The sequence below is a fragment of the Mustela erminea genome, chromosome 3 (genome assembly GCF_009829155.1).
Source record: "Mustela erminea isolate mMusErm1 chromosome 3, mMusErm1.Pri, whole genome shotgun sequence".
NCBI classification, from domain to species: domain Eukaryota; kingdom Metazoa; phylum Chordata; class Mammalia; order Carnivora; family Mustelidae; genus Mustela; species Mustela erminea.
This window is the reverse complement of record NC_045616.1, coordinates 149,020,137-149,034,392: the sequence shown is the minus strand read 5'-3', so window position 1 is coordinate 149,034,392 and position 14,256 is coordinate 149,020,137. Positions and strand designations below refer to the sequence as shown.

Below are 14,256 nucleotides of genomic sequence, written 5' to 3'. Positions count from 1 at the left end.
TATGTGGACAGAACGGTTATTATCACAGAGGAAATGTCGAGGCAGATACAAGGCTACTCTAATATGATGAGTATGACACACCATTAGATCCTTACCAGCACTCTATGTTCATCGCGTTCTGCATGAAATAATCAACTAAGTGACAACCTATATTAAATGCAATTTGGGAAATTATATGATCGATGATCAATAAGATGCTCTCTGTGAGGAACTGGTAATCTTGTGGCTATCTAGAGTAAATGCAATTAAGTTTGTGCCAGCTCAGATTTGTCCAGTAGTCCTTAAGGGCCCTCTACCTGGACCAGTTTCCTATGCAAACATTACCTAATTTCATACTGGCACATGCATGGACCCATTTAGCATCAGAGACCTTCTTGCAATGTTGCCATCATAACTTGTAATTCTGGGTTATCATTTTTATTCCTACAATTACTCTCTTTTCTGTCATACAACATATCCATCATCTCTTATTTCTGGTAAATATGTATTAACCCAATAAGTAAAGAGAAAATGTATTACCCTGAAATATGATGAAAATTCATTATTCAAATTAGAATTTATGGATCAATAAATATGCAGTCAAGTTATGGTCAGAGCAAACAGTCAATCCTAATAATGATTCCCTTTATTCAAGTATTTTCCTTAACAGAAGAAACTTTAAATGAATCACCCGGTTCATCATTTGGCATTCAATTTCCCTTTGATTATGTAGCTAGAAACTCAAGATAATTATTAGTCATGTTAAAGTGCACTGGAACGTTATTTTTCATTTCAATAATAAAATTTCAGTCCTCAGAGGCACCTATTATTTTCATTATACTCTGTACATTTCACTATAAGAAATTAATTTAGAACTTATGTAATGGAAATCTATTTTTACAGTGAATTATCTAGAGAAACATCAGTTGGCTTAAAGTATAGGAGGCCTCTTTCAGTCGCCACACTTCAGATGCTTGTAGATATAGAATGTGAGTGGCAAAGAGAATTTATTTGAGATTTTGCCTCCCAAACAGCAGCCTTTATAAGTTTTACTGACTATGATCAATAGATGGGCTAAAGTTTAATCAATATACACCCTGTGGGATATTACAGCAACTTAGCCTCATCTTTAATTTAACAAAAAGTCACACACCTGCAGTATAGCTTAGATTTATTAAATGATTTAAGGTTCCCTTAGCTGACTTTGGGAATGCAATTTACTCCACAATCCATGTCTCCAGAAAATAATCTTTCTGAAAACAACAAGAACAACAACAACAAACAGAAAAACATAAGGACCGCTTGCCACCAGATAGGGTGTATTGTGCTCAATAAAATGGGCAGCACATAGATCACACAGATATTTTAGAAGCTTTTTAACTTCCGGAACCAAAATCCTGATCCAGTGAAACAAAAATGTCTAAAGAAGAAAATTCTCTGCACAAAAAAAATTGTTTCCCCTGTTATCCATGCCTCTAAGTAACTAAGATATCACAAATGCTACTGCTCCTGAGTTCTAGAATGCTATGGAACCATGTTAAGCAAGTACCATTTCTTTCCAAAAACTACATGCAAGCTATTTGGGTGTTTAGTTTCTAGTCAGTAGACTGGCAAAGCATCACTAAGCCAGAGTTTATGTATTCATTCCAGGACTCAGTGAGTTATGCATGTTAACTCAGAAAATGAGCTCTTCTTCTGGGATCAGGACTGTGATTTGGAGTGGGTACCACCACACGCGAGGCTGTCAGAGAAATATGACCCCAAAGTGGAAAAAAAAAAAAAATCTGCCAGAGTTTTTGTACCTTTATTGAAGCCTTAATAATAAGGTCATAATAAGTGACCTTAATAATTGAGTGACCTTAATAATAAGGTCACTTAATAAAGTGACCACATTCTCACCCAGTCTCTATGATTAGTTAGCTGTGTGAGTTACTCAGCCTTCTTGGTCTAAGATATCAGCATCTTTATAAGAACAGGGCTCAGAGGCACCTGGGTGGTTCGGTCAGTTAGTGTCTGCCTTTGGCTCAGGTCATGATCCCAGAATCCTGGGATCAAGTCTAGCATCAGGCATCCTGCTGAACCTTCTCTCTCTCCCTCTACCCCTCCCCCACTGCTCATGCTCTCTCTGTCTCTCGCTAATGAATAAATTAAAAAATCTTAAAAAACAAAAAAGAAGAGAGTTATCTCCATCATCTTTTGGTCCCTTCACATTCTCAAATATCATATTCACATGACATTTTACAGTTATTAGTCAATGTAAATGTGCTAACCGTATATAATATGATACAAAACACTAGTCATAGACAAAGACTTCTGGCTTTAAACGGGAACCTGCTTTCTCTATCTCTGCCCTATTTGCATCAAATGTCTCAATGTCTCTAATGAATTATGTCCTTTTTTTTTTTTTTTTTTTTTTTTTTAGGCTTTTATTTGTCAGAGAGCGAGAGAGAGCACAAGCAGTGGGAGCAGCAGGCAGAGGGAGAATCAGGCTCCCCGTCGAACAAGAAGCCCAATGCTGGACTTGATCCCAGGACCCCGAGATGGTGACCTGAGACGAAGGCAGACGCTTAACTGACTGAGCCACCCAGGAGTCCTAAGTCGTCTCCTTTGTACCAGAAGACTATGATAGTTTTGATGAAGGCGGATTAAGACTTGGTATTACGGATCCAATTAAGATCTTCTTGACTAACAATGAAAAAACTTTTACAAATAAATTTTGTCTATAGAATAAAAACTCATTATGTATCAGATGATATCTTTTACATGAATATATTTGAGATATATCTTCTGGTAAGTTTTCATCTTCCTTTCAAGAATAGGAATCTTGCATGCAAACCTTCTTAAATATTTGTTTTTACACTACTTTGCAACTTTGCAACATGACCTTGTCATTATTTTGAAATATTTTTAATTGTTTGCTGTTATGGCATTCAAAATTAATGCAATATGCCTAACTCCCGTCCCATCATGAACTACATGAAAATTCAGAAATGCACAGGAAAAACAAGTATATCGTGACAGATGTAGTGAATACACTCTAAGTGTTTACTCAGTGGAACTATAGCTAAACTCAAAACAGATTGAACCAAACACTTCTAATTCTCTGGAACTAGTCGTCATCATCATCTTCTTCTTCTTCTTCTTTTTAAAGATAGTTTAGAAAGGTTTTTTTTTTTAATTTTGGCATATATTTCTAAATCTGATCACAATTTTATATATTATGTTAGCATGTAAATAGGCTATTGTTCCTAAATAGTGTCATGATGAACATTTGACACAAGTATGCAACATATTTAATATTTCCTCTGATTGTTTTGAGTTTATTATACAAAGAAAACATTAAAAATCTTGACAATAAGTAAATGTATAGATAAAATCATATTATGAACCACAGCAGAAAAGAAGTAAAGATGGGGGAAATACTTAGTAATATAATTTATAGTAAAGCCTTTCATCCTATGAAAAATATTGAGGACTTCAATGGTTTTCTTTTTGTTGTAATAAATTAAGTAGTATATGTCTTAGACTTTACAGTATGAAGAGACTCTAAAATTAAGAACAGTTTTGCTCTTGAGATGCTAGAGTTAAAATGAGACTTGACCTTCAGATCCCTAGTCCCAGTGTATGAAAGACATCGACACAAATACAAGATCCCGGGGACTGGCATTTAATTAATGGCTTCCTAAACATGCAGAATGGTCATCTGCTTCCTACTTTATGATATGTGACTTTTGTAAGTGCAGCTTTTATTGTTGTTGTCGTTGTTTGTTAAGATATACGAGAGGCAGCAGAATGTTGCTAAAAACAGGGTTTTGGGGGAAAAGTAAAAACAGATCTCAAATCTGAATCACTTTATCACTAAGGAAACTGGGCCAAATTACTTAACTTTCTGAGCCCTCAATTCTTCATCTGTAGAATGGGGTGAGTAATATAGACACTTTAGAGTTCTTACAGGACTTTTTGGCATGCTGTATAAAGCCCTTGGCCCACAGACCAAGCTATGAACAACCACTATTTTTAACAGTCACTTTCTAGAAAGCCCTCTAGCTTCTCATGTCCAGCATAGGATTGCTCATCCCTCAGTGCTACACAGGAAATTCCAGAATTTCATTTGTAATACACCAGCAAGTGAGTGCAGTCTGTTGAAATCAAGGTTTTCTTCAATGCTAGTAAATAGCTTGGTTCTGACTTTATTTTCAAAATAAAAGGTGATGATTACATTGCTGCAATTTGCACATTCTTGTTTGGAGTTAAAAGAGACAGAAGCTAAACCTGGTATGCTCTTAAAAATCTGAGGAATCTTACTAATAGTTTAGAAAATTGAAACACAAAGACTGAAGTCAGAAAGCTTTGCACAAATGCCTGTTAAGACTCAAATTCCCTTTCATTATCAATTCTGCAAACTTGCAGTTAATTGTATTTCAGGGCACATTGCAAGGTACATCTTTTCAAAATACGTTTCCTTAATTAGTACAAACATTTGGTCCCTGAGAAGGTGGAAGTATAGCTAGCTTTTCTGTTTGTTAATGTTTTCTGTTTTTTATTCACTGTTTACACCTAGAGGCCCCTGTGAATGACACATTTTTATTAAAATCAAGAGTAAATATTATGTAAATTATGCTCCCAAACAGCAGCTATAGAGTGTAGTGATTTGAAGGCAGCACTGGAAGGATTCATTTTAGTTTTCTAACCAAAACAAAATAAAAAGGATAATGCATTTGCTAATGGATTTTTAGGTCTCTTTATTAGCCTTAGGAGATAATATACCAATCATCTTTGCATCCCAGAAACTGGGAGAATGTATGTAACATAGCAGGTGTTCAATTAAAAATTTCTAATAACATGGAGCCATCAATATCATGGGACAATCAATTATATATAAATAGTTTATTTTATTAAATGAACGGTAGATGTTGAAACATCCACATGGCTGTGCAAGAATGTGAAACATACACAGTGGTATGTAATCCTCACAAATGTATTTTCAGGATTTCTGTCCATGAAAATAATTAGTCCTCCGGTTTTACCAATGGACAACCCAGTTCTGTTTGCTCTGTGTCAGGGTTTCCCATTTTCAGCATTATCAATATTTTGGACCAGCGACTTCTTTGTTGTCTAAACATTTAAATTGTATGATGTTCTAGCACCATCCCTGGCCTTGACCCACAGATGATAATATTTTTCCCTCAGTTGTGACAACCAAACTTCTCTTGAGATACTGCCAAATATCCTCTGGTGTGTGTGTGGTGGTGTCCTTGGGTAAAAATCACTGTTCTTTGTGGAATAAGAGTTTTTTGTGTATGTTGGGATAGATAGAATAACACGGAAAGAAGTTTGTGTCTGATCTCAATTTTTCCTCCCTTTGGTCTACCATTTTATTATTTTTTTTTTTTAAAGATTTTATTTATTTATTTGACAGAGAGAGATCACAAGTAGGCATAGAGGCAGGCAGAGAGAGAGAGAGGAGGAAGCAGGCTCCCTGCTGAGCAGAGAGCCCGATGCGGGACTCGATCCCAGGACCCTGAGATCATGACCTGAGCCGAAGGCAGCGGCTTAACCCACTGAGCCACCCAGGCACCCTGGTCTACCATTTTAGAATGGTAATTTTAGATATAATTTTTAGAACTAGTCTTCTTCTTCTCCTTTTTTGTTTTTTAAAATATTTTAGAAAGATTTTTTTTTAATTTTGGCAAATATTTCTAAATCTGATCATAGCATTTTTAGAATGTGTTATGTTGTAAAAATATATTGCAGGATACATCTTTAATATAAAACTTAAGTTTTCAAAAGAAACTCATCATTATCTATCAAATATTTCACATCAAACTAAGAGTATGAATTATTCTTCTCAAAGTGTATTGTCTCCTTTTGATTAAGGATGGCCACATTTATGTCTCTTTTACAATGCTATAGTTTTTCACATTGTTAGAAGAATTTTACTTATTATTATGTGCCAAAAATATTGCTGAAATATGGCATTCCCTGGAATAATGAAGCATAGAGGGCTTCTCCTTCATTTGATAACTAAACATATTGACTTATATTTCTATCCTTTAATCAGAGATCAATTTCTGTAGTTGGGTTTTTGCATATTATGCTGTATAGTTTGCCTATCCTGAAACTTCAAAAAATGCTTAAATCTTGCTGTAAGTGTGACAGAGGGGTCACGAATTGACAAGGTGTTGTTTTTATATTCACAGATGGAATAGGATTGTTGAATATACACATTAGTGCACAGAAAATAGTTTCTGTCAATGCACAAGTACAGCAGGCATTTCTTTTTAAACTGAAATAATAATGCTTATATAAAAGAAAATTGAAACCTGTTATAAACTTAACATAGATACCAAGGAGAATATTTGCCATAATTGCTTTTTTTTTTTTAAGGATAATAAATGAAGAATCTGAGAATAAGGACTTGATAGGAAAAAGCAGGCAAATTTGTTAAAGATTTCAAACTTTCTAAGGCCTTCGGATTATCAAAGGGTATAAACACAAGGTAAATAAAGAGCCTTGTCTATGTATCAAACATTTGATTTTTATCATCATTGAGGGAAAAAAGAAAAAGAAAACACCTTTCTGATCATGCAAAAAAAGTTTTCATTATCACTACTGCATGACATACCATGATAAAAAATATTGAGCATTTACTGACTGTTCTTGGCATATTATATCAATTTAAATTAATTCTATCAACGTATTTACACAACATCATTATTCCTTGATCATATATTTGAGATTCAGCAAGCTTGATTAACTAAAAGATGGTACAGTTAGTAGGTTAAGAAACCAGAATTCTCACCCTGATCTTCCCATCTTCAGGAAGTTAGTACTGCTCTAAGTAGCACTCTCTGCTTCCTTGGACAAGTTAGAATTTATAGAGGGACTACTAGGTGCAGGCAACTCTACTTAGCATTTCATGAACATTGCTTGATGCATTCTCACAATAACTCTCAGAGATAGGTAGTATTATTATTATTATTATTATTATTATCATTACAGATAAAGGTAGATGATTTCCTAAATGCACATAACTACTGTAACAGAACCAGGAGGCAGAGATGAGTATAATTCCGAAATCATTAGTTTGTACTATAGCTATATTCCTATCACTAAGGACTCAAAATTCTCTAGTTTATAGTTAAATATTTCTACATAAGTTTTCCATTGAATTACAATCACATTTATTAAGTCAAATAAAAAATATAATCTATGTGGTCAACAATATACAATTGATCCATGAAACACACAGGATTTAGAGGTGTTGATCTCCTCAACCCACATAATGCAGAAAACCCACGTATAAATTTTGACTCACCAAAAACTTAAATACTAAGCCTATTGGAAGCCTTACCAATAACATAAATGGTTGATTACCTTATATTTCAAATTTTATATATATTAGGTACTGTATTCTTACACTAAAGTAAGTTAGGGAAAAGAAGTTATTATTAAGAAAGTCATAAGGAGGGGCGCCTGGGTGGGTCAGTGGGTTGGAGCCTCTGCCTTGGGCTCGGGTCATGGTCCCAGGGTCCTGGGATCGACCCCCATGTCGGGCTCTCTGCTCAGCGGGGAGCCTGCTTCCTCCTCTCTTTCTCTGCCTACTTGTTATCTCTGTCTGTCAAATAAATAAATAAAAATTTTAAAAAAGTCATAAGGAAGAGAAAAAATATTTGAAGTACTATTATTAAAAAATCCATGTATTATAAGGAAAAATCCACGCGTTACAAGCAGATCTGTGCAGTTCAAGGTCATGCTATTGACCGTCAATGGCATTGAAGGAGATAGCTACATGCATTCTAAATTTGACAGAAACCCATCGCTACAATACTCAGCCAACGACTCAATTAATATTCTAATTTAATCACCTTAATAAAAATAACGTGGAAATAAAATATTTCACGTTTTATTTTATTCATTTTGAATTATTGTGAGAGGCAATAAGAAACTTTATACGTCTACAAGATTAAGACATACCATACCTTACTAAGCTATTAGCACTGTCAGGATCTTGTGCCAAAACTGTGCCAACGACAGTCCCGATTTTGGCATTTTCATAGACTTCCATGACATAGGAAGGCATGGAAAAGAGGGGTGGTTCATCCACATCTCCAACAATGATCTTCAACATGGTAGCATCTTTAAAAGGACCCAAGTGAGAAAAGCGGAAATCAAGATGTGTATTTGCTCCTTCTATGGTGAGAGTGTATGATTTCTTTTTCTCATAGTTCAGTGGCTGTTGGGAAAAAATATATAAAATTTCCAATATTATGACTGCCATTACATTTCAAACATCTTTTTGCATTTTTTAAAACAAACAAATGCAGATAGATTTAAGTCAATCTACTTTCATTTGTCAACAGACTATGAAGTTTGTCTTCACAATAACATCTAAGTCAAAAACCATAAAAACTCAAGTCTGAATCAACTGTAATTTTTCAAAGATATAAACATGATGATAACTAGGAACAAAAAATATTTCTTAGAGGCCAATAAATACTGCCTTTTGGAGACTCAGTTTCTAGTAACTTCTGTCTTCTCTTCAGTTTGCATTAGCAATCTTAAAAATACTTGGTACAAATTTTTTTAACTTTAAAAATAGATTTTTGTTTTGCATTTAAACAATTTATGTTCTATCACTGATATTTTTTTTTAATCTATCATTATCTTACTTTCACCTTGCTGGTTTTAAACTTTGTACTGTATTTTACAATCTGATAAGCTTTTAAGTTTTCAATTCAACAACATTTCCTTAAACACTTCGTAAAATATACAAACTTCCGAATCTCACGTTTATTGTTTTACTTTTATTTTGTTTTCCTGGTAATACCATTTTATGTATTTGTTTTGTTTTCATATTCTTTAATATAATGTTTTTAGCTACTTTATTTCTAAAATTATCTTTTTTTATTTATACCATTTGCTTTTTAGCTTTGAGTCCATATTAAATGTTTCCCATAATCCTTTTAATTTTTGTCTTAATCTTTAAAGTAATCCAACCATTTTTGTTGTGTGTGTGTGTTAACAATATAGGTCAGAAGTCATGGATTTGACTTAAAATAATGAATAAATTCATCCAAGTGTTTTGCCTGAAGGAACATATGGTCTAATATAGGATATAACACAGTAGATAGACATTTATATCACTGTACTTAATGCCATAAGAATACTAGATATTATGAAAATATTAAGGATACAGAATCAGAAATAGGAGTCCCTGTAAACAGTGAGTATTGTTTCTAAGAGAGAGTACTTTTTCACATAGCTAAATGTATATGTTACACTTGATGCATATAATAGACTCTATGACCTAAAATGAGCTCAGATTTAGGGTTAACAATGTAAAAAATTTTCATAGTGATGTTGGTGCAAAGGATCCAGACATCAGCCTTTTCAGAGCCTGGTGAAATATCCACTGATGCTGGTCTTTCCTGATTAATATCTATGAGAAAAACAGAATATTTTTTCATCCCTGTATCTGCCACTAATTTTACACTAGAATGCTCCAGTCTTGCAGCTTTCTTTCTTGAAAGATCAGAGAATGATTACTTCCTAAGGAGGAACTCAGATAGTTTCCTTTGCACTAAGAGCCAAGGAGAAGCTCATTAGAACGAGTGTCCTTGGGCGCCTGGGTGGCTCAGTTGGTTAAGCAACTGACTTCCGCCCAGGTCATGATCCTGGAGTCCTGGGATCGAGTCCCACATCGGGCTCCCTGCTCAGTGGGGAGTCTGTTTCTCCTTCTGACCTTCTGCCCTCTCATACTCGCTTTCTCTCTCTCAAGTAAATAAATAAAATCTTTAAAAAAATTAAAAAAGAAAGAAAAAGTGTCCATAAAAACAGAACGATCACTCCTACTGATGATTACTTCCCTTATTTCTTCTAAACTACCTTGGAAAATTGGTCTTCCTAGAGACTTCCTAGAGACTGAAGATGGCATAAAAGGAAAAACAATTATTTAATATCCAAATGAAATATTAAGAACCTAGAACCTATCATATATCTCAGGGACGTGGATGAGTGTGGGCCATTGCAATTTTTTTTAAGTTTTTAGAAAACAAAATAAAAATGTCAAAAAAAAAGTTAAAGACTCAAATTCATAAAAGTAGACCACACACACACACACACACACACACACACATATATGTAATATATACACATACAAATTTATATATGACACAATACTGTATATTTTACATTTATTTTAAATAAGGGTTGATTAGTTCTGAAGTTTATGACTCCATCAGTTGGGAATCATTTCTTTCTGAGGGAATTTAAAATATAAAATAAAAAAGGATAAAATTATCCTTTTTCCTTCCTTGACTTCTCTCCTTGATATTAGTAAATAAGAATCTGTGTCTTGGGGCACCTGGGGGCTCAGTGGGTGAAGCATCTGCCTTCAGCTTAGGTCGTGATCTGAGAGTCCTGGGATCGAGTCCCACATTAGGCTCTCTGCTCGGCAGGGAGCCTGTTTCCTCCTCTGTCTCTTTCTGCCTGCCTCTCTGCCTACTTGTGATCTCTCTCTGTCAAATAAATAAAAAATCTTAAAAAAAAAAAGAAAAGAAAAGAAAAAGAATTTATGTCTTTGACTAATTCAGCAAATCTCATCCAAATTTAAATACCCTATTCTAGAAACAGTGCTCACTTGCTGCCTATCAGGAATTGGGTGGATGGAAATGATCCTTGATAGGTGCAGAGGAGCATGGGCTGTCAGAAGCCAGGTATTTTATTTATGGAAAGCAACACTGTTGGCAGGTTTACCATATGTTTAGATCAATGTAATTTTTTAAAGTCAACCAGCTGCATCTGGGAAACTTTATAATGATTAAGGTTTTTCTCTTTGAACTTGCGTGTAGGAGACCTTAAAAATAAAACAAAACAAATACCCAAAAAGCAAAACAGGATTTGTTTACTAGTAATGCTTAACATCTCTTTTTCACTGTAACACAGGATTTCAAAAGTCATCTCCATTTATTCATTTGTGTAGGCTTTTACATCTTTGTGACTCTCAGTGAAATTTGTAGAGACAATTTTGGCCACCTCTACACCATCAAATATTATTATCAAGCTGTGCTCTCAATATGACAGGCGTCTCTTGGTTTGTTTAAGCAGGTCCCTTGGCAACATGGATGTCATTTATCTTAACACTAGCCTACCTACTGCTAAGGTACAGGCTGTTTATGCAGACACATGGTTTCATGCTTATGATTATCTAATATATATTTAACTACACCAAGGCAGGGATAATCATTTTGTAGGACTTGTTTACCACAAGACGAATGGCAGATGGGTGGATTGGAATCCAGCTAGAGCCACCAAGGAATGAGAAGATTCTTTAAGTGGAGACAGGGACTTTAGAAGCGAATGAATTAATGGAAATGGAAATATTTAATAGCTTCATTTATGTAGAAAATCTGGCGGTGCTAAATTGCAAGTGCAGAAAAACTGGGAAGAAATTCCACCATTTATTCTTGGACTGTAGGATTATGTATAGCATATAAAGTATGGTAACTTTGTTTTGCACTAAAACTATAATAGTATATAGATATTGGATTAGGATTATTATTTTTGGTACTTCTGTAATTTTGGCAAAACTGTTCAAATACTCATCATCCACACAGTTTCAATAGATCTTCCAGTAATTCCCTACTAATCATTTAGTCCTGGGAAATTATTTAGAACTCTGCTTATGGGTTACACATTCCATAGCTACCAGATTTTTATTTTAACCTAAAAATAGTATATCAAAAACTTTATACCAGGAATGGTGAAATCTATTCATCCAAAGCCTGATTCTGGTAAGAAGACAGTGAAGGGAAAATGATTAAAAGAAAAAAAAATTGAGGGGCACCTGGGTAGTTCAGTCAGTTAAGCATCTGCCTTCAGCTCATGTCATCATCTCTGGGTCCAGGGATCCAGTCCTGCGGCATGCTCCCTGCTAGTCAGGCTCTCTGCTTGGTGAAGAATCTGCTTCTCCCTCTCCTTTAGCCCCTCCCCCATTTATTCTCTCTGTCTCAACTAAATAAATAAAATCTTAAAAAAGAAAGAAAATTCTCCCAGGCTATTACTGAGTTAACTACAGAAACCAAAAACATGAAATGTCTGGTTGATAGCTTTGTTTTTTAATTTTTATTTTTTAAGCAATGCCTGGCTTTGCTTAAAGGTACCCCTGGTTGAAAGTTTTTAAAACACAAAACATGTTTTTCCTGCCTTAAAAATAATGAATCAAAACCAGATAAAGAATAACTCCATACACATGAGGTATTGTTTATGGACGTGATAAGGGGTATATTATAACCAGAGACTGTTCATGAGAATAAGAAATAATTTTTTTCCAGTTCTACATTAAAATGTCAACTGTTCATGCTTTTAGGTCTTTCTGGCTGTTCGCTGACAACATTCAGAAAGAAATTATTAAAACACTCAAGCTGAAGAAAAAAATGAGCAAAGAGTTCTTCCCTTTAGATTTATCTGAATATTTTTTGAAAGAGAAGTTGATAATTTGCTAACCCATTATCTACTCCATAAATTCTGCCTCACCAAAATACTTGGTATGGGGAACAGAAGTTCATAATTTAAATATAGTTTATTTCATTTAACAAAACTGCAGAACTATTTCAATTTTCTATTTTGGAAAACTGTATGTCTAGATTATTGGTTTAGTGTTTAATAGGTAAGCATAAGACAAAGGTATTCTACTGGAGATTACTAATATAATACTAATGTTCAGGAATAAATATTCCAGGAATATCACCAAATTCTTTTTCATTTATACAGAATTTGCTTTAAGTTTAATTCTCTGCACAAGTTTAGTTGTGATTCAAGCTCTGTGACTTACAAACTCAAACTACCACATCAGCTCATACTTAACAAATGCTTTGCTTAGTGTTGCCAAATTTAGTGAATCAAAATTATTTTCTGATAGAGTATGTGTCAATTATCACATGGGACATACTTAGTTAAGAAATTACAATTTATTTGAAATTAGAACTTAACTGGGTGTCCTGTGTCTTCTCTAACAATGTTAACCATGATAAATCACGACTATCATAGTTAATAACTAAATATATCAGAAATATAGAATTACCACAAATACAGCATGGATATGTATTGACAACCTTCAACTATAAAAAAGTAAATAAATGAGTATTAACCATATGAAATTGCTGTTGTCAACAACGTATGACATACACAAAAAATAATTTTATAAAATTCAGTGTAAAATATTTGTTTTTATAACATTAAACTATCCAAACATTCCTGGAATAATTACACCTGTGATATGCTCTCTTTTATTGGAATGGTGCTTAGAATGATTCCACAGATACTCAGAAATGAGGTTGCTTAATAATTCAATTGGTCTGTTAGGTTTTTGAGTTAATGCATTTGTTTCTGAGGACTGCCACAGCAAATTACTAAAAAACTAGGTGGATTGACACAACATAAATTTATTCTCTCATGATACTGGGGACAGAATCTGAAATTTGTCTGGGCTGACCTTTCGCTGGGCTTTAGGGAATATAACCTGCTCCTTAGCTGTCCCAATTTCTGTGACTGCCTTAGCATTCCTGGGGAAGAAGACACCTGAGCATGGTTGGAAACTCAATTCACATTCTAGTTCAACCACTTGTTGGATGAGACCCCAGGTCTGGTGTTCAGAAATTTCCACTCTGCAGCCATGGGCCATAAAGATTTCTTCAGGAAAGACATAGATTTCAGGTAGCTCATGCTACAATCATATTGCTTAGATGATGCATCCCCCAATATAATATTGCTCATTTTTAATGTTCCAAATTGTTTGCCTGTGATCCCCACATTTAAAGGACAATGCAGTTAAATATAAAGCCCTTGATTCACATTGATTTTGCTTGTATCTGCTACATATTGTTCCACGCATGCCTAAAAGGAATTTCCCATGCAAAGTATTCTCGGACCCTTCTTCATCTTTGAAAAATTGGCCCTCTTCTCTGTGAGCTCATAACAATTTAAGTAAACCTATACCATGGACATTTGACATCTTGTATTATAATAATGTTTCACATCTACTCAGTTTTCTCTAAGAGAAAGAATATTATCTAATTCATCTTCATATTTCAGGTATCTGGCATAATTCCTAGTACATGGGGCATGATGAATAGCTCTTCCTCAATCTCAAACATAGCCATATTTAGAGTACAGAAAGGTGCTACTGCATGGTTTATTTTTGAAGATTGACAAATTTTTATATTATTTCTAAAAGATGGATAGCTGACACTTATGTGTGACCTAAACAATTAACAT

The 14,256-nt window shown here is 34.3% G+C and overlaps 1 protein-coding gene across 5 annotated transcripts in view; it reads right to left on the bottom strand.

Annotated features, from left to right (window-relative positions):
- Nucleotides 1–14,256, bottom strand: part of CDH18 (cadherin 18) — a 986,019-nt gene that overhangs the window by 72,043 nt on the left and 899,720 nt on the right. For all 5 annotated transcript variants that reach the window (XM_032337720.1, XM_032337722.1, XM_032337723.1 and 2 more), the window contains one exon: nt 7,962–8,215. In XM_032337720.1, coding sequence (XP_032193611.1) covers nt 7,962–8,215 — 254 coding nt within the window. The remainder of the gene's footprint in view (nt 1–7,961; nt 8,216–14,256) is intronic.